The 21727-nt window shown below is 43.2% G+C and overlaps 2 protein-coding genes across 18 annotated transcripts in view; both read right to left on the bottom strand.

The window, feature by feature from the left end:
• The window catches only part of AOPEP (aminopeptidase O (putative)), a 358110-nt gene that overhangs the window by 168367 nt on the left and 168016 nt on the right, over nucleotides 1–21727 (bottom strand). The gene's annotated exons all lie outside the window — the stretch shown is intronic.
• Nucleotides 18990–20175, bottom strand: LOC105723768 (uracil-DNA glycosylase-like). Its single transcript, XM_012461959.3, is given in 1 exon segment — nucleotides 18990–20175. A coding segment is annotated over 1 exon segment (939 nt). The 3' UTR covers nucleotides 18990–19236.

The following is a 21727-nucleotide window of genomic DNA, read 5'->3' as shown; positions in this document are numbered from 1 at the left end:
AAGCCACAAAGAAATTATGTCACTTGCCTAAAATCCCAGTTATTATGTGTCAAAGCTGATTCAAACACAAGCAGCCTGGCTCATATACATGTTTTGCTTGATCAACACCAGCTTGTATCAGAAGCATCTAGAGGCAGGGCTTGCTAGATAAGGAAATAGCTCACGCAGTCAAATTTGAATTTCAGATAATGAAAAATTTTTTGTGTATGTTCCATGAAATATTTGCTAAAAGCTGGCAGCCCTACCAGAAAGACTTGTTAAAACAGATCTCTGGGCCTCACCCCAAGAGAGTTTGTTTCAGTAGGTCTGGCTGGAGCCTGGGAACCTGTATTTCTGTGAAGTTCCCAGGTAATGCTAACGTGGCTGGTCCAGAGACCACACTCTGAGAGCTGCTGATCAACACTGTGGTGGCTGCATAGCATCAGCTTAAAAAGCAAAAACTCATTGCCAACGTTTATAAACGGGAATATTTTATCCAAAGTCCAGATTTTCAAATTACATTAAAAATTTGAAAGATTTGGCCACACTAGGCCCACAGTCTTTTTTAGAAGTGGACACATATTTATTCTGTACATACACACACACATACACAAACACACACACACACACACATGTCTAATACCAAAGGGCAATATTTTATAATTTTCTAAGAACAATACTAAGCATTAGAGAGCATTTCAAAAATAGGAATTTATCAAGTCCGTGTTAGGATTCATCCTGCTGAAATCTGAGAAGCAGGGAAAACCTGCTTGGGTGTCCCTCATCACAGGCCCACATTCTTATATAGTAACTGCAGCTGAATCGGAGCTGGTCCTTTCAGGCAGGGCTTGGGCTCTCAGTTTGCTGCGGTCCCAACTTCTCCCTCCTCTCTCCCTGCCATTGGCTGAGCCTACTTGTAATTTATAATCTTGTGTGTGGTTTCTTCCCTTCTTATAGCAAGATAAAAAATGAAATATTCCTTTTTTTTTTCTTTTTTTTGAGACGGAGTCTTGCTCTGTTATCCAGGCTGGAGTGCATGCTATCTTGACTCACTGCAACCTCCGCCTCCCGGTTCAAGCAATTCTCCTGTCTCAGCCTCCTGAGTAGGTGGGACTACAGGTGCATGCCAACATGCCCGGATAATTTTTTGTATTTTAGTAGAGACAGGGTTTCACCACGTTGGCCAGGATGGTCTCAATCTCCTGGTCTCGTGATCTCCCCACCTCAACCTCCCAAAGTGCTGGGATTACAGGCATGAGCCACTGCGCCCGGCCAAAATATTTCTGATATGTCTCCATCAAAAGTAGACCAAGTGTTTCTTAAAGGATGTTCTATCCAACCCATTCACTAATTTATGTTTGCTGTCTGGCCCCTTACAAGTATTAGGATTTAACCTGTTTTGTTTAGTTTTTCTTATGAAAAATTCCTATTCATGGCTATAAAATGATTTACCAAGCCTTTCACGCATAGGGCAAAGACACAAACTTCTGCCTAGCTCAAGTCAGTCAGACAAATTCCATATTACTAACGGTGGAATTAATTGGGTTTATTGTATTTTTGAAATCCAAACACAGTTTCAATTATTACTAGCCACTAACGGCTTATAATGAAGGCAGGGCTTGTTAACTAAGCAAACAATTGGCGTGTTTGTTTAAAGTGTAAATAGAAGGAAAATCCATGAATTAAACGAATGAATTCGCTGATTGTTCTCCCTTGGCTGTAAGGGGGCATTCAGCTGCCACAATGTATATCACCACCTTTGTTAAAGAGATCGCTGCTGCTGGAGTTATCTTTATCCGGTCAGAGACCTTCTTACTGGTAGCTTACAAAGTAAATGTCTCTCTTAATTTTTCAAAGTACTCATCTCATCTGCATCAATAAATGCCACTAAGTATAAGAGATCACCTGGCTATTGGGGATTCATAAATAATTGCGCTTTTAAGAATAGCACATTTCCTAATCTCAAATTATGACTCTGTGGATAGACAAACTCAGCACGCTTGTTGAGATAAGGAGACAATACGCCTCGTATTTCCCAGGGTGGTCCTGCAAAGTATGTGACAGATGGTCGTTCTCAGAGGTATTCAACTTAACAGCATATCTCTCTGAGAGGTAATAAACCTCACCAGAAACAAAAATAAACAAATAAAAGGCTCTCCAAAGTCTCCTGATTTTAAGTAACCTTTTCATTTAAAATTATGAGCCTTCTATTACTTCTCTCCAAATGGAATGCATCGGGTTTATTGGATATCTATAGCTCAATCCTATTTCTCTGTAAGGTTCCCTTGACTTATCATTCCTTGCATGTGTTCATCGTAGTGAAAATGCAGACAAGGATCCCAGGAATTCCTTTCCTTCTAAAGAATTCTGCCTGCCCATGTCCCCACTCCTAGGTGGTTACCTTTCTTTGTGGCACCTGGGTCTGTTTGGAATGTATTCAACTGCAAGTAACAGAAAATACAATGAATGCTGGCATACACTGGAGAGGTTTTTCCTTTCTTGGAACAACACCTCTGGAGTAACAAGACCTTGCTGGGACTGGTAGAGTGACTGGCAGTGCAGTGGCAGCTGGAGGACTTGCTACGCTCCCACTCTCCATCCTTCCCTTGTGCACTTCTTTCCTCGTGCCCACAGGTTGACCACTACACCTCCTCCAAGCACCATGTTCGTATTTAACATGGAAGAAATGCACTGTGCCAGCATGAGAAAAGCAACTTTTCGCAGGGAGCCCAGAGTTGAGATTCCCACTCTTTAGTCTGCTAGCTGTAAGGCAGCATGGGAAAGATGCTTTTTGGTGTTTTCTGACTCTCCAGTGGAGGATGGACAAGGAATTGGGCCTCACATGGTCAGCCATGGCACCCTAGTGTAGCCCTCTTTCTCATCAATAGTAGAAAGTCGTCGCTTGGGTCATCTTTTACAATGCAAATACTTTAGGAAAAGATAACACACTTAACTCACACCGAAGCGTTAGTAACATATCACATTCCATTTTCCCAGGGAGGAGGCATTCCGAACATGGGGCCAGGGGCTGGGCAAGTCAGAGTACCTCAACAACACTGGCTACCTAGGTCCCAACTTAACCACATGCTAGCTGGCACTTGCACATTCAGTTTACCTTCGTACCCTCACCAATGACCAAACACCTAACAAAGCTAATGGCAGCACTATCTATTCTGGTGGTTTTTAAGGACTCGGTCTTTGGGGACAGGGCGGGGGTCAACTCCTGGCTCTCCCTCTTGCCAGCAGCATCAGTACACTGGTTTCCTAGGACAGCTGTAACAAATTACCACAAGCAAAGTGGCCTAACACAACACACATTTATTATTTTACAGTTCATCAGGTCAGAAGTCAGACACAAGTCTCACTAGGCTGAAAGCTATGCTGCTGCAAGTCAGGACACTGCTCCTTGTGTGTGGGGGGGTACAGGGGTCTTCTGGGGTGCTGGTCATGTGTGTTTCCTGGTCAGGGTGCTAGTGACAGGGATGTGTACAGTTTGCATCCAACAAGCTGTATGCTAAGATGTGTACTTTTCTATATTACACTGCAATGAAAAGTTAAAAACCAGCAAATACCCTGGGAGCTCCATCTTTTTCATGGAGAAACTGAGGCAAAGATGAAGTCAGAGCTCTGTCAGTAGGAACAGAACTGAGACAAGGGACTGGGCAGCCGACCTCCTAGCCCTTTGAGTTTAATGTACCCGAGGCCAATTTCCAACACTAATTATACATATATATTTTAAATCTCTTGAGAAAAGCTTTTTTAAAAATTTTGCTTTTGCCATACAGTCACATTTCTATTGCAAGTGAAAGGCTCCTTGTATCCTTCAGACACACCTGTAAAAACAGAACCGATCCTGCCATATATCCCCGTCTGCTTCATTTTCTTTAGACGCTGTGAAAAACATGCCACAATAATAAACCCCTTTTCCATCCTAGCCAGCTGGAAAATTACGTGATGCTTGAAGTGACATCATTCAGCTACGACACCAAGCCAGTGGCTACTCTGAGAAATGTGGGTTAGACAGTGACAGCATGGATGTGAACGCTACTGGGCAATGAATCCCACCCTTTTTATTAGCAAATGGCTTTTTTCATCGCCATGACATTTTGAAAATGAAACTATGACAGCTACATTGTCTGAGGCCACTGATCACCCAACATCTCTTATCTCTGAAAGGAAACTCATTGGCCAGAGGTGTCCTGTTTCAAAGCAGGGAAGACAAGAATGGGGGTAGAAGAGAGCTCATTTTAAACCACTAGTTCCAAAGGGAAAGACCAGGGGCCAGGGCCAACGCACTGGGGTCTTCCAGGGGACAGTCTTCCCTCTATCAATTGTTCATAAAGTGAGCTCAAGTAGCAGTAGTGAGAGTACCTTAAGTAGTAATGATAATAGTATCTACAATAATACTCTTTGCTATAGACATGGATACTGTACCACATACTCTAAGCAAAACCCTAGCATGCTTATTAGGCAAACATAACATCACGGGGAGGCCCAGACATTCTTCTATCTTCTTGAGTTTTAGGTTGAGCTATATAAAATGCAATATGTGACCCTGGCCAACTTCACAAAATGGGCAATTTCATAAGACTCATCCTAATAGACTGCCCCCTCCCCCAAGATCCTTCTCTGCAGACATGTTAGGAACTGCCATAAGACCTAGGGAAATGTCATTACTTCTCAAGCAACAGAGAATTAGAAACACTGCTGCATCTCATCATATAAAAGTGCAGAGGATGGCCCCAGGGCAAAAGACACTCTGCTGTCCTCCGAAAGAGCTGGACCCTAGACGGGTGGGCCCTCTGTCCTTTGCGCACTCAGTGTGAAGCCAGGTGTGTTAGGTTAGAAGCACATCCTCAAGTCAATAGCAAAGGCGGAGGCATGCCCACAGCAGGGAGACTGGAGTAGTAACAGGTCTTACCCTTGAGGGAGCCCAGGAAGATCCTCAGTGGATGTGCTGCATGCTGCAAGGCTGCCTGAGATCCAGCCCTTGCCCAGAAGCAAGAGGGCAAGGAAGCTGGCATCCTAACCAGGTAGCAGGGTTTCAGCTACAGACTGCCACAGGTGCTGGACGCTTCTGCACCAGAGTGCGGGGCCCAGGTAAGAGAGTACCCTGCTTCAGAGCCACTCACCACAGGTGAGAGGCATGGACTAGTTGGTTTGCAAGCTGCCAGATAGGGCTCTGGGAAGGAGAACTGGCTGCTTCTGATGCAGGACTAGAGGTGCAGAAGAAAGGTGAGAATGTCCAGAGGGCTACCCAGGAGAAAACTAGTTCAGGGGATGAAGTGTCCATCTGGGCAGGGACCCGCAATTCAAAGGCCTGCACAGCTCTGGCTCGCAGCAGTCCTGCTGCAACCGAAATGGGGGAGACAGTCTGGGGAGGGCGGATGTGCTAGCGCTGAAGCTTGGGAAAGAGTGGGGCTGGTTCTAGAATCCCCAGACACTCAATCCAGAAGGGTTCTTTGAGGCTCCACCCGCTCTCATTCTCAGATGAGAAAACAAGACCCAGTTAGCTGCAGCCTTCATCCCGTGCGGTGGGAGCTGCTGTGTGCCACGGCGAACTCAGTCAGCCCTAAGTCTGCAAGGTATTTCCTTCAAAACTCTTTTACAAAGGCCCAGTCACCTCAGAACCAACAGACACCCCTTGCCTGAAACCAGTGACTCACCCCAAGCTAGAGGCTTGTGGCGACCTACGGCCGACATCAGCATGTGCCACCCTGTGTAGTTACATTCATGAAGCCTTCTGAGATGGATGTCACAGCAGTTGACTGCAACGCCTTCTCTCTGGGAATACTTGGCCTTTACTTCTGCTGACAAATGGCTACCCTTAAGTCTCAGCCAAATCGCTCTTTTTGTTTCAGTGGTTGGTTGCTGACCAGTTTCATATGAGAGGAAAATAACAAACAAGGGGGAAAAAACCACAATAATATTTTCTAAGTATAAAGCTGTCATCTTTTTTTACTGTTGTATAACTACAAAGGTTTGCCTAGTTGTTTTCAAATTTTCTGATTCATTCTTTAATTTTTTTTTTTAAGGCTCCAAAAATTCACCTTTGGGTTGGACACATCTGTGTGAAAAGAACCTGGCAGAAAGAAAAACTGGGTTATGCTGGCGCTCAACGTGCGTAACCTTAACTACAGCATGTTTTCTTCTGCAAACACTACAGCGTATGAAATAAAACATTAATAGCCATCACCTCACCCCTTCTGAGAACAGACCTGAGTCACAGCTTTTGTGTGGCGTGATTTCCATTCACGGCCTCACTGTGAACGCTGCTCACGTTATGAAGCCGCAAAGCAGGCAAGACCAAAGCAAGTGTGTGTTTGTATTCCAAAATGTCATGGGGAATATTGTTTATTTTGGAGGCCGAGTTCAGTTCTCCTGAATTTACCACCTATGACACATTTTAAGACTAATCACCTCAAACCATACTAGGAGAAACAACAAAGTTATTTTTAAGTTAGAAAGGACAATATTGTAGTAAGATGAACAGGTCTGTTATTTATCAGTGACGAGATTTGCAGTCACTCAGCTGAACTCTCTGACATTCAAAGGCACCAACAGATTTGTATTGGTGAATATATTTCCAATGCCCCATATTTGCGCATTGCAAATGGAAATAATTAGATTTTTTAACTTTGCATGGGTGGTGTCAAGTATGCCACAGATATTTAGCTTCCTGGGGTCTTATGGGAGGTCTGACTTCTCCCCTCTACCTCTACATGGCCACTGTCTTCTTGATAAGCTTTAGACTCTCAGAGGCCTAAATCATTTGATGGTTTTGTGTATGATGATTACAAAGCAGAGTTAAATGAAAGAATGAAAATCAAGCAGCCAGCCCAGTACCTGGCACACGGCAAACATCTCACAAATGTTAGCTTCTCTTTCCCTTCCCTACCTCTTATACTCTCTCTTAGATGGATAAATGCTTTCAAGTCAGTGTCTTGAATTGATTCTTCAAATCCCCCATGAGATAGTGTAAAGTGAACATTCTGCTTTTATTGGTGAGGGGCCAAGAGGAGGAGGATGGAGAATTTATTCTGTGGGATGGGATCCTGGCACAGTCACAGACTGGACCAAAGCTCTCTCTGCCACAGCTTAACAGCAGGGCTTCTGGGCTAAATGGCTTCTTGCGGTGGCCTGCCACACCAAGGTGTGTTTTTAAAAACCGTGCAATAAAATTTAGTGTGGTTGGAGAGGTGGCAGCGGATGGGAACCCACCCACAGGCAAATGACGTCAAAAAACCAGAGGGAAACATTAGGCTTCTCTGTTCTCGAGAAGCTTCTGCTCCGTTAAGCAACCCGAGAAGGAAGCTGACTTTCCATTAAAAAACAGCCACTTTGGCAGTTGTCAGAGACAGCCTGGTGTCTTACACTTCCCCTCTCAGGAAAAGTGGGGAAAATAATTTCCATAAGTTGGAAAGGAAGAAATCAGGAGTTCAAAGAATAGAGCTGGAAAGGAATTTGAAGGGCACTTAGTGTAACCTCCACCTCCAAAGAGCAAATGAGGAAACAGGCCCAGAGCAGACTGGGGACTAATCTTGCCCTTGGATTTGCCAGGCAGCCCACTCTGCAGGCCATGCTGCCTTCCCAAAGCCAGCTAGCTGCCTGCACCTTGGTCAGCTGTTGAGAGGGTCATGCCTCAAATTCTAGTCTGAAGAGGGGTTGCTCCAAGGGAGGCTCCCATATGCCTAGAAGGAGAACTGGGCTCTACTGCTGATACCCTGAGGCTGGAGGTGTTGCTGGGGAAGAGGCTCTGGGGAGGCTAGTGTGGGGGAGGGTGTGCATATGTGTGTGCACACATGCATGTGTGTAAAGGGGCACAAAACCAGGCAGGCCTTTCCTCCTTACACCTTTTCCCACAGAAAACAACCTGATGTATGACTCTGTCCCCTGCTGCTTGACTCTGTGCCCACCCAGCCAGCCTTCTCCTGGCTGGTCTCTGAGGCCAACACTGTCTACATACAAAAGACAGCTCTCCTTGAAACACAGCAGCTGCACTTGATCTGCAGACCAGCCCCTGGGTCTCTCAGTTCTTCAGTTTCCTACTCTTCAGAGAAGCCTGAGAAGCAATGTGCAGAAATCCCAGAGCAGGGCTGTTCACATGCTCCGCACATGCCTGCAGGTGTGGGTCTTCTCTGTGTCTGCAGGAAACCAATGTGTCTGATTTTAAAATACGGTGATGTCACTCATAGGACTGTGCTTTCCTTGGGAAATTACTAATAACCTTATTTCTAGAGGCCCTTCACATCCATCTTTTCTCTCTTTTTAGTTGAATCTCAATAGCTTTGTGAAGGTTGTGGACTTTTGTTCCCTTCAGGTGAGAAACAAAGGCTCAGAAAGAGGAAAAGACCAACCTGGAATAGAAAGCCAGTGATGCAGCAGAGCCGAAAACTCGGGTCCAGCTCTCCTTTCTAATATCAGCTGGAGGAGCACATGGGGGGAACAGCTCCGTGTCTGTGGTTCACCAGGTGATTTCATTCAGAGAATACAAACCTAAGGCCAAGACTGGGTTGGGCAAACAGGACATAGAAAGTGGACAGTGCTGGCCAGGCGTGGTGGCTCACGCCTGTACTCCCAGCACTTTGGGAGGCCGAGGCGGGCAGATCACCTGAGGTCGGAAGTTCGAGACCAGCGTGACTAACATGGAGAAACCTCGTCTCTACTAAAAATACAAAATTAGTTGGGCTTGGTGGCACACACCTGTAATCCCAGCACTCGGGAGGCTGAGGCAGGAGAGTTGCTTGAACCCAGGAGGTTGCCATGAGCTGAGAGGGCAACCACTCCAGCCTGGGAGATAAGAGCAAAACTCTGTCTCAAAAAAAAAAAAAAAAAAGAGAAAGTGGACAATGCTACTGCACCATTCATGATTCAGCAAATATTAACTGAGAGCCTATGTTGCCATGCTCTGTGCTAAAGGCTTGGAATATATTAGCAAACCAAACTGAGGTGGACTGGGGTCCTTAGGAAGGTCACGGTCACAGTGTAGCAGGAAGAGACATTCAATAAACAAAAATATTTTTTAAGTTTTTAAAGACAGGGTCTCACTCGGTTACCCAGATTGGAGGGCAGGGGTGCGATCACAGTTCACTGTGACCTTGAACTCCTGGGTTCAAGCAATCCTCCTATGTCAGCCTCCTGAGTAGCTGGGACTATAGGTGCTTGCCACTACATCTGGTTAATTTTATTAAAATCTTTATATAGAGAGGGTCTCTCTCTTATTATTTTTTTGAAACAGTGTCTTGCTCTGTCACACAGGCTGTAGTGCAGTGTCTCACTGCTGCCTTGACCTCCTTGGCTCAGATAATCCTCCCACCTCAGCCCCAAGTAGCTGGGACTACTGACGTGCATCACCACACCCAGTTAATTTTCCCTTTTTTTGTAGAGACAGTCTCACCATGTTGCCCAGGCTGGTCTCAATCTCCTGGGCTCCAGTGATCCACCCGCCTTGGCCTCCCAAAGTGCTGGAACTACAGGTGTAAGCTACTGTGCCCGGCCAGAGACAGGGTCTCACTATGTTGTCCAGCCTGGTCTTGAACTCCTGGGCTTAAGTGATCCTCCCACCTCAGCCTCCTAAAGTGTTGGGATTATAGGCATGAGCTACTGGGCCCAGTCGATAAACAAAATTCTATATTTTTTTATTCTTTATTTAGCTATTCATTTCTTTCCCTGTCTTGGTTCTCACATTTTCACAGTAGAAACTTGAGGTCATATCTGCATTCTGCTGCATGATCTGCTGTCGCTTCTGTCCACTGCAGGGCCCCCAGCCCCTTCTGCACTCCCTGGAGAAATGACAGGGATGATGGATGGTTCCTCACAGTGTCTGACTGCTTTAGTCTGAGTGTTGGCAGTTTTGAGTGATGGGTGTTATCATCTGATCACTGATAGATTTCATTGTTTGTCATTTTCTAGCAAGGCTTTACTGGAAGTCCTCTGTGAATGTGAGCGTGAGTGTGTGTGTTTTCCAGAGTATATTTTATAACAGATTTTAACAAGACTGGGGCTAACGTGTGAGGTGAGCAACTTCCAATAAGGGCTCAATGGTATGTACAGGAAGGTACATTTGAATGCTGAGGCTATCCCTCTAAATGTAACTACAGAATGAAAGAAGAACATGTATATTTACATTTTGATAAAACTGGAATTTGAAATCAAAATTTTCATCTTTTTTTTTATTTTATGCAACTCTTGCCATCTTACCCTCTGTTATCTGAGAATTTGGAACAGTTATTTAATGCAATCCCAACCATAACTGTGTTTATAATGTTTTAAAATAATCTGCCTTATACAATATGTAAGTGGAGCATAAAGAAGCCAATATTTTAACTTTTCTGAAAGATTACTGATTGCTCTTGAGCTTGTTATTGAGATGAACGAAACTCATTCTTTAATCAGGAAAAAAAGGATGAGAAGAAGAAATCACATAAAAGAGTAAGTAGCAACTCAAAAATTATTTTCTTGGTTTATTTTATGTTGCAGCTACACAGCTATCCCTTTTTGTGTGTCCATCAATACGATATCTGTTGTGCTTTTGTACAAAGAACAAAGATGCTTTTATCAATTCTCAAAAGTCTGTAAGACAAACCATTCATGCTGTCAAACCCCCTAAAACCCTTTTAGCAAATAATGAAATCCATCAGTGACAAATGTCAACATACTAATTTGTTAAATGCAAAACAAAAGCAACATTCAGACAAGGCGCTTCATTTCATGTTATATCAGCACTCCAATTTGTACCAAGTTTATGGCAACCCACAGATCATGCAATATTAAACAGGGCTGTATTATAATGACTAAAACTGGAACAATAAACTCCCCTTAGCAAGAATGCTAATAAAGCAGCTGAAATACGTGCTATGATTCTACTACATTCAAATCCTTCCAAACTACTAGAAATTCTACAAAGACACCTATTGCTAATAAAGAGTTCACTGGTTTAACCCAAATATATGGCTTTCAGATGGATAAGAAACTCGAAACACAAAATTGAAGTCCCAGAGAAGAACTTAGAAATCATTTAGTCCAGTAAGACAAATTAGAGCAAAACGAAATTCTTAAAGGTATGAAATATATGATAGGATCTTCGTGATTTTTATTATTGGTCATGATTTTTAAAAAATGATATTTTAACTGAAACTATCCCATTCCACAATTCAGGAAGATTTTTTAAAAAGCCCAAAGGAAACAACTTACAGATGCCAAGATGAAGAGCTCTAGCTGCAGGTTGTGAGGGAGAGGCTCTGAGTAATCTATCTCTGTGACTTTTTTGAAAAAACTGCTTCAAATAACACCTAGTGCCCCATGTTCTTTGACACTCTGGGCCTCAGTTTCCTATCATTGAAATGAAAACCACAGCCACTTTGCAGGGAAGCTGTAGGATTTCTGGTGTCACGTGTGCAGTGAGTATTCCATATATTTTTGATACATGAATGCCTTGGTCAGGCTTCCCTCAGATTAATTGATTTTATCTCCTTTACTTTTGGAGGGATTAATTTAGTTGAGCTTTGGGACAGATCAAATGCAGATGCAGCAAAGGACACTATTTCAGATGAAAGGAAGGCTAAACTGAGTAGTTACAGTATGCAGTCGTCAAATGGCAATCACAAGTGTTTTAGAAAAAAATTTTTTTTTTTTTAAAGAAACAGAGTCCTGCTCTGTTACCCAAGCTGGAACGCAGTGGCACAAACATAGCTCACTGTAACCCTTAAAAAAAAACTTCTTTTTTTGAGACAGCATCTTGCTCTGTTGCCCAGGCTGGAGTGCCATGGTGCGATCTCAGCTCACTGCAACTTCCGCCTCCTGAGTTCAAGTGATTCTCTTGCCTTAGCCTCCCAAGTAACTGTGATTGCAGCCACCCACCACCAGCCTGGCTAATTAGCTCACTGGAATGGCTGGGCTCAAGCAATCCTCTTGACTCAGTCCTCCATGAAGCAAGGACTACGGGTGCATGCCACCACACCTTGCTACATTGCCCAGGCTGGTCTTGACCTCCTGGCCTCAAGGAATCTTCCCACCTCAGCCTTCCCAATGTGCTGGAATTATAAGTGTGAGCCACTGCACTGGCAGGTGATATTTTTGAAAGTGTATCTAGGCTGGGCGCAGTGGCTCACGCCTATAATCCCAGCACTTTGGGAGGCCGAGACGGGTGGATCATGAGGTCAAGAGATCAAGACCATCCTGGTCAACATGGTGGAACCCTGTCTCTACTAAACACATAAAAAATTAGCAGAGCATGGTGGTGCATGCCTGTAGTCCCAGCTACTCAGGAGGCTGAGGCAGGAGAATTGCTTGAACCCAGGAGGCGGAGGTTGCGGTGAGCTGAGATCGCGCTATTGCACTCCAGCCTGGGTAACATGAGCAAAACTCCGTCTCAAAAAAAAAAAAAGAAAGTGTATCTAGTTGGATTTCCACATATCTTCAACCAATTCGATCACCATAAAGAGATGATGAAGATGACACCTGCTATGTAAGACAGATCCATTTGCTACCACTTTCTCCCATAATGGGGCCTGTTACAATCTTTGATACAGAAGCAAACAAGCAGAGATACTTCAAGAAACCGGAAATGCAAAAGGCTATCAAAAAAAAAAGATTTTAATGCCGGGTATGGTGGCTCACACCTGTAATCCTAGCACTTTGGGAGGATGAAGTGAGCGGATCACTTGAGGTCAGGAGTTTAAGACCAGCCTGGCCAACATAGTGAAACCCCATCTTCACAAAAAAGACAAAATTAGCCGGGCATGGTGGCAGGTGCCTGTAATCCCAGCTACTAGGAAGATTGAGGCAGGAGAATCACTTGAATCTGGGAGTCAGAGGTTGCAACGAGCCAAGATCGAGACACTGCACTCCAGCCTGGGAGACAGAGCAAGACACCACCTCAAAAAACAAAAACAAAAATAAAGATTTTTTAAAAAGCTTTAAATTCTCTTTCAAATGACACAGAGACCCAGAGACCCAGAAGAGCACACACACACACACGCAGCATATGTCTAAGAAAATTCTAGGAAACTGAAGACCAGAAAATGTATGTACATAAATTGTGACAAATGAGACAGATAAACACATCTTTGCAGAAGAAAAATAACACAATCACTAGTACTAATGTCTTGAGTAACTTCTCAACTAGGCAACTGGTATTTGAGACAGGGTCTAAACTACCATTCCTGACCATTTCTTTTGGATACAATACATTCTTATGCTTCTAGTCCTCAGAGGGGGTGTGGTGTTGGGGTAGATGTTAAACAGCTGCTGTCTCACCCTTGCAGTAAACTGTGGTTTAGCAGTTGACCCTGTCCACCCTACCCCCACTCCAGATCAGTTTGCTGAGCTAGGGCACAGCACATAAAGCAAGATACAGCCAGCTTCATTAGTTTCCTTTCTCACCTGCTGAACATCATTCACACGGGCCCCTGTTAATCCTTCCTCACCCCTTCTCTGTGTGTAAGAAATATTAAATGACATACTCACCGGAAAGCTAAACCATGTCTTTCCTCCCTGCTTAAACTCAGTCAGTTAGCAACATACACAAGTCAACTTGAAGTTCTTGATACTCAAAGTGTGGTCTAGACATCCCAATGGCTCTTATTACAAATGAAGAATCTTAGCCTCTTCTCAGAACTGCTGAATCGAAATCTGCATTTTAACAAGATCCTCAGTTCATTCATATGCACATTACAGTATTTTCTTAGCACTTTCTCTTTTTTTTTTTTGAGACAGTCTTACTCTGTCACCCAGGCTGGAGTGCAGTGGCGTGATCTCAGCTCACTGCATCCTTAGCCTCCAGAATAGCTGGGATTACAGGTGTGCTCCACCACGCCCAGCTAAGTTTTTGTATTTTTAGTAGAGAGAGGGTTTTACTATGTTGGCCAGGTTGCTCTTGAACTCCTGGGCTCAAGTGCCCGCCCACATTAGCCTCCCAAAGTGCTGGGATTACAGGCAGGAGCCACTGCACTGCACCCAGCCTTCTTAGCACTTTTCTAAGTGAAAAGTATATGCATTGTAAATGAAGGTGGTTGAAGATGCAAGGCTTTTTGTTTTTCTTTTTTCTCTTGTGACTAGCAAAAGGTGTGAGGTACTGAGAAGCAGCAGGGAGTCCTAAGGACTCAAGGGTTAATCCCACACTCAGGAGAGAAATCCCACATTTAACAAATACCAGATGAACACTGATCACCTGGAACCTTGAGCCAGGTGTCAGGAACTTAAGGATGAATAAAGACAGTGCCCATCCTCCCATTTAAAACATGTACTGTACTATACTATACTATGCTATACTATTGTAGGTTAGATGATTAAAACCACTACATTGAAAAAATATATTCTTGCTATGGGGGCTCAGAGGAAGAATTAATCGATTCTTATTTAATATGAGCAAATTTGATTACTCTATTTTTTGGCCATTCTTCATTAAAAGCTGTTTCGGGCCATAAATATAAGTCAACTCCACATGAGTCAGAGATGATTATGAAATTTTGATTTCTTGCTTACTGACAGTAGGTAAAAAACACATTCTACTTTAATTGTTTTGATAATGTCTCCCCCCCAACCACTTACTGAAATGATGTTTCATATTATTTATTCAACTTTGCATGAGTTACAAATAAAAAGCCAAAGAGGCTTTTGAAATACCACCTCTTAACAGGAGGGGATATTGGAATGGTCAGTTTGCCAGGATCTGAGAGAAAGTGGTCGATCGAATCAAGCACAGCATTATTGTAGGAAAGAGTTGAGCAAGTTCTAAACAAGAAAATGGGCCCTTGGAAAGCATTCAACTTACTTGTGAGTCAGATGTGTCTTCACTGCAAAGCTTCGTGATTTTGTTTAAAGTCAGTTCCCAGAATCACAGATTTATCCAGAACTCACAGCTAAGTAGAAAACATACTCTAAAAGCCAAATATAGATGACATTTGGATTATCTACGTGCCCCACTCTCCTCAAGTAGGGAGAAACTGAAAGTTGACTAAGATACAGACATGCAGAGAAAAATGTTTCAAAGAATTATTCATATCGGATACTATTCCAAAGACGATACTATTCCCATACTCGAGCACAATAAAACACTTTTCTAATGTCAGACAGGACAGAGGCAGTGATACATCAGGAAGAAGAAGAGGATGATGAGGCAAGAGATTCTCCTGAGAGAGGACAAAGCATGAGGAATACCCAGAAGGCTAAAGATGGTGAGAAAAAGGAACTCTGCAGTCACCATCCCAAAGGCTGAAGAAATCGCCAGCCTCAGTAGAATATCATCTACTGAGGAGAATTACTTGAGGACCTGGGGGTGATGGTGTTTTGGCCCTGAAACTGTGACTTGAAGAACAGTGCTTACATTAGCAGGTTACTGTGGTCCTCACAATCACCTTGGTGCCATTGAAAGTTTACAGGTTACAATATTCATAAATCACGGAATTTGGTTGCTAGAAGGGTCTTTTACCACCTCCATTTACCCATAATCTCATTTCACAGATGAGAAAACTCAGGCTGAGAGGGTAGGTCACACAGCTAGCTAGTTGGTTGTGGCCAACAGTCAGCCGGCCTTCATCCTCTGACCACCCCCAGCCCAGTGTTCTTCATGTTATAATTGTGGTTTCTAACCTGGGTTCCCCAGACCCCTCCATGTCCTTCAAGTCCATAGGACTCTATGAACTGTGACTCATGGACTCATAGTTCAGTATTTCAAAAAGTTTACCTGAATCTATGTATTTGGCTGGGGTCGGGGGGAAGCGGGTAACACATTAACCTGCTTTGGGCTAAATTTAACTCAGTAACTCAATAATTCTAATTATATAGTCAGTAAGTTAGGACTCAAGCAACCTACATTTAAAAACTTTGTAATGCTTATTGAAAACGGTTATCTGTACTTTGTTCCAATTTCTTCTCATAATTTTATATTTCTTTTTTTAGTTTTGTTTTGTTTTTTGTTAGATAGGGTCTCACTCTGACACCCAGGCTGGAGTGCAGTGGTACGATCACAGCTCACTGCAGCTTTAACATCCCCGGCTCACGCAATTGTCCCACCTCAGCCTCCCAAGTAGCTGGGACTACAGGTGCACACCACCACATCGGGCTAATTTTTAATTTTTTTGTAGTGATGCAGTTTCATTTTGTTGCCCAGGCTGGTCTCAAACTCCTGGGCTCATATAATTCTCCCATCTTAGCTTCCCAAAGTGCTGGGATTAAAAGTGTGAGCCACTGTGCCTGGCCTTCATAATTTTAATAATTAATAAGCTAATAGTTATACCATTTTTTAAAAAAAGTCAATATTAAAAAAATAGCAAATGAAGAGGCAAATTCTCTTCCCAACAGTCCTCCACTTGGACTCTTTCTCCTCCAAGGCAACCAGTGTTAAAAATGTATTATGAATTACTCCAGAAAATATTTTAGGGCAATAAGGACAAATGCATGTGAGCATTGCACTTCGTTTCTTTAGCTGATACTGTACCTAAGAGCTTCTCCTACATTTGGTCTACCTTGTTCTTTTTATTTTTTGTTTATTTTTATTTATTTATTTTTGAGACAGAGTCTTGCTCTGTTGCCCAGGCTGAAGTGCAATGGTGTGATCTTGGCTCACTGAAACCTCCACCTCCTGGATTCAAGCAATTCTCCTGCCTCAACCTCCTGAGTAGCTGGGATTACAGGCACCCCATACCTGGTTAATTTTGGTATTTTTAGTAGAGATGGGGGTTTCACCATGTTTGCCAGGCTGGTCTTGAACTCCTGATCTCAGGTGATTTGCCTGCCTCAGCCTCCCAAAGTGCTGCGATTACAGGCGTGAGCCACCTCCCCCGGCCAGCCTCATTCTTTTTAAAGGTGGCACAGAATTCCACTGAATGGTGCACCAGAATGCACATATCCTGGCCCCTCATGAGAGACACTTAGGTGGTTTCCAGAACTTTGCTATTACCAGCAAGGCTGAAGTGAACATTCTTGCTCATTTATCTACCTACACTTTGGTGAAATTCCTAGTAGTGGAAGTGCTGGGTGAAAGACAGCATACCTTCAGGCTGGGCGCGGTGGCTCATGCCTGTAAACCCAGCATTTTGGGAGGCCAAGGCGGGTGGATCACCTGAGGTCAGGAGTTCAAAACCAATCTGGCCAACATAGCAAAACCCCATCTTTACTAAAAATACAAAAATTAGCCAGGCATGGTGGCTAGCACCTGTAATCCCAGCTACTCAGGAGGCTGAGGCAGGAGAATCGCTTGAACCTGGGAGGCGGAGGTTGCAATGAGCTGAGATGGTGCCACTGCACTCCTGCCTAAGTGACAGAGTGAGTCTCCATATCAAAAAAAAAAAGAAAAAGAAAAGGAAAAGCATACTTTTAAAAGCTCTGTAAATACTGCAAGTGGCCCTCAAAGAAGTTGCAACAATTTCTATCCCCACAAAAAACAAATAAGAATGGCAGTTTCATTTGCCAACTTTACTAAAGAGTTATATTTTTATTTGGGGAGAGAGATATGTATTAAAAAATTTGTTAGAACCCTTGATAAAAAAACAAACTTAGCCCTTTATTTGTATACACCCCCTTTCATTTGTTGTATTGCTTTGTATTTTTTTCAATGAGAAGTTTGAAGTTTTTATATATATAAACATGTTTATCACTATTTCTCTTTACAGCTTTTGAACTTTACTTTCTAACAGCAAAAAGTTTCCCACATATCAAGAATACATTTATTTATTCATGTTTGTTTACTACTGTGGTTTGATGTGCTTTTTTACATGTAATATTTGATCTGGAATTTATTTTAGTGAAAGAAATATGGTATGTGGCTACATTTCTAAATTGTGAATCAGGTGTCTCAATAATATTTATTGCTCAGTCCATCTTTCTTCACTAATTTGAAATGCTCCTTTATCATATAAAAATTCTAAATGTATTTGACTTTATTTTTGAGTTTCATTATTTTACATTTCAAATGCTTAACTTCTCAAGTAACAAACTATTCTGATTAATATATCTTTATAACATGTTTTAGATAGACATATAACAGAATCCCTCATCATCACTCTTCAAAAATTTTTTCCCATTCACCTTCACGTTTATTTTTTTAGATGAATTTTTAAACACTTTTTTTTCTTTTTCTTTTTTTTAATTTTTTTTTTTTTTTCAAGACAGAGTTTCACTCTTGTTACCCAGGCTGGAGTGCAATGGCACAATCTCGGCTCACCGCAACCTCCACCTCCTGGGTTCAGGCAATTCTCCTGGTTTAATTTTTAACAATCTTTTATTACCAAATCACACGTAGGGCCAACTCTAACCCGACTAACAGCAAAAACAGCATCACTAACAAGATCAAGGATGGAGGTGTAGACCCAATAAAGATTGTCTCTTAAAAAAAGGATTGGGGGAAAAAAAAAAAATATATATATATATATATATATATCTGCATGAGTACTTCTTAAAAAACTAAAACATTCCAGTGTTGCAGAAAAAAATATCCCAAAGTGATTTCAGTCGGTAAAAAAACAGCACTTGATAGTCCGTGGTGCCCTAAAAACCCCAACTGGAGATAACCTGAGGAGAAAATCATCCCGACCCAATAAAGACAAAATTCCCTCTTCTCTTCCTTGTTCAAATTCCACTGCTTATTTCACCAACATTCAAGGGATAACAAGACCTAGCTTACTTCCCTCAGCCCATCTGACAGGGCTCACAGCAATCAGCATCTTCACCTCTACTACAATCAGGAAATTGAGCCCTAATTTCTGGGCCAGATTCTGGAAATTTGCAAAACATCCCTATGCTTTGAGGGGCCTGAGGACTCCTTCAAAGATCAAGGGGGCAGTGGAACAGGCAGAGACTAGCATGCCTGCCCTGCAGGGCTAAGGGGACCTTTCTAAGCAATAACACCCCAACACCTGTCACTGAAACAGGCAAAACTATGAACAGCAGGCACCAAACTAGGGCTGTGCCTAAAAGATGCATATCTCCTCCCGTCCACCATAAAAGGCAAGGGAGACAAAGACAGCCAACTGAGTATTTGACCTCATCTGTCTTCTGACAAGTTGGCGTATTTTAGGTTGAAGCCATGTTGCAGAGAAAGACATTTGGTCAAAGGGTAGCCTTTGCTGTTTGTGGCTGAATACAGCTGCCATTTCTGGGCAGCCTGGTTCATGGCTGCTTTTTGGAAGCTTTTCCTCCTTATGCAGAGTACTTAAGAATTAATAGGAAAATTTTCAATGGAACTTCGTAACTGACAAAAACGTTAACAGCAGCTTCTCAAAAGAAACCAGTGGAAACAGGCCACCCCTCAGCTGCTGATCACAGCTCCTTCCAGTCAATGGGCTTCTTGCCAGACTTCCGCAGCAGCTCATTGGTCTTAGAAAAGTGTCTACATCCAAAGAACCCTCTATATACTGACAACAGGGAGGGATGAGCCGTCTGTAGGACATGGTGCCACTTCCTATCAATGGCACTGCCCTTCTTCTGAGCATAAGAGCCCCAGAGCAAGAAAACAAGGCCATTCACGTTCTGATTTAGCCAGGACACAACTGCATCGGTGAATTGCTCCCAGCCTCTCTCCTTATGAGAGTTGGCTTGATGTGGCCGAACCGCGAGGACAGAGTTGAGTAGCAGAACACCTTGCTTGGCCCACCCAGATAAATCTCCATGGCCAGGATGGACAAAACCCTCTATGTAGGTAGATAGCTCTTTATAAATGTTCTCCAAACTGGGCGGAGGCGGAACAGGTCTTTGAACACTAAAGCAGAGCCCATGAGCTTGATTAGGTCCATGATATGGATCCTGCCCCAGGATGACAACCTTCACATCTGTTATGGCACACATCTAGGTCCAGGTAAAGACTTGGTGTTGGGGTGGATAAACCGTGTAATGCTTTCTTTCTTCTGCAACAAATCCCATTAGCTTGATAAAATACGGTTTCCTGAACTCCCCGCTGAGGTGCTTCTTCCAGCTCTCCCCAAAGCCCACGGGCACGTTGCCGGCCGCGGGTCTGAGGAGGGCCGCGGCCTTGTTCCTCTGGATCCGGTCCAACTGCTCCGCGCTCAGCGGCGAGGAGGGTGGCGTCCTGGGCTCATCCTGCTCGGCCCGGGCCTTCTTGGCGGAGCTGGCCGCCGCATCTCCGCTCTCTTCAGCCACAGTCACCACGCCAGTCCCCAGGTCAGCCGGCTCGGGGCTGGGGGCGCGTCGCTTCCTGGCGGGACTAGGGGAGAAGGAGTAAAGCGTCTTCTGGCGGAGCATCCCGGAGCCGAGGAGGCAGCGAATGCGCACCGCCGGGGAACCCGCGAAGCCGGTCCTGGCTGTGGCGGTCAGCAATTGGCGCCAAGCGGCCCGCGCATGCCAAAAACTTTTCAAAAATATATATTTACATGTACATGACTGGGGAAGTTTACTGAGGACAACCTATGCACCTGAGGTTTCACATTCAATTTTTGTTATTTTTTTATTTAAATAAACATTTTACTTTAATTTTAGAAACACAAAAGTTAAAAACAAATCAAAAACAGAAACACAAAAGTTGTGAGACACTGTCACAATGTACAATACTAATACAATTAACTAATATTAATATGTCATTATTAAAGTCCATAGTTTATTCAGAATTCCTTAGTTTTTACCAGAATACCATACAACATTTAGTTTTCATGTCTCCTTAGGCTTCTCTTGGTTGGGGCAGTTTCTCAGACATTCCTAGATTTTGATGATCTTGACAGTTTTAAGGTGTAACGGTTAAGTACTTTACAGAATGTTCTTGAATTTGGGTTTGTCTGATGTTTTCCACATAGTTAGACACGGGTTGTAGGTTTGTAGGAGGAAGAATGAGACATAAAGTGCCATTCTTATCACATCACATCAAGGGACCTGCTGTCAACATGACATCACTGTTGATGTCAACCTTGATCACCCAGCTGACCCTGCAGTCCAGTCTATCAGGCTTCTCCACTGTGAAGCTATTCTTTCCCCTCACTTTCCCTACTGTGACCTTTGGAAGGAAGTCACTATGCACAGTCCACACTTAAGAGGTGGGGCATTATGTCCCAGCTCCTCGGAAGGGGAGCATCTACACGCAGTATTTGGAATTCAGCACAGGAAATTCTCCCTTATTTATTTATTCCATAATTTATTCATATCATATAGACTCATAAGCATTTCTTTTCTGTGCTTTTCTAAATGGGAGCTTTTCTTCCACTATAACTGTTTGTCTGCAAATCAGAAAGTGAATGATTTTTAAGAAGTTTATTTTGTGACCATCCATCTTATCGAGTTGTATTGTGTCTATTTTCCATTCAGTTGATCATCTTGGTTTTCCTATGCATCCTCTGAAAATAATAATAATTTTGCTTCCTCCTTTCAATAATTCTATCTCTAATTTATTTATCTATTAGCATCGTCTAGAACAGAGACAGGCAAACTTTCTCCATAAAAGGATAGTAAACGTTTTAGGCTTTATGACATACAACCTCTGTCACAACTACTCATTTCTGCAGCTGTGGCATGAAAGTAGCCACAGACAATATATACATGACTGGGCAATGCTGTGCTCTAATAAAATTTTATTTAAAAAGCATGGGCCAGGCACCAGGGCTCATATCTATCATCTCAGCAGTTTGGGAGGCCGAGGCATGTGGATCACCTGTCAGGAGTTCAAGACCACACCTTGCCAACATAGTGAAACCCCGTCTCTACTAAAAATACAAAAATTAGCCCAGTGTGGGCTCGCACCTGTAGTCCGGGCTACTCTGGAGGCTGAGGCATGAGAATTGCTTGAACCTGGGAGGTGAGACTGCAATGA

Source organism: Aotus nancymaae, unplaced genomic scaffold, assembly GCF_030222135.1.
Source record: "Aotus nancymaae isolate 86718 unplaced genomic scaffold, 86718_ANA_hifiasm-v0.15.2.pri h1tg000041l, whole genome shotgun sequence".
Classification (NCBI taxonomy): domain Eukaryota; kingdom Metazoa; phylum Chordata; class Mammalia; order Primates; family Aotidae; genus Aotus; species Aotus nancymaae.
This window is presented reverse-complemented; position numbering and strand designations above follow the sequence as displayed.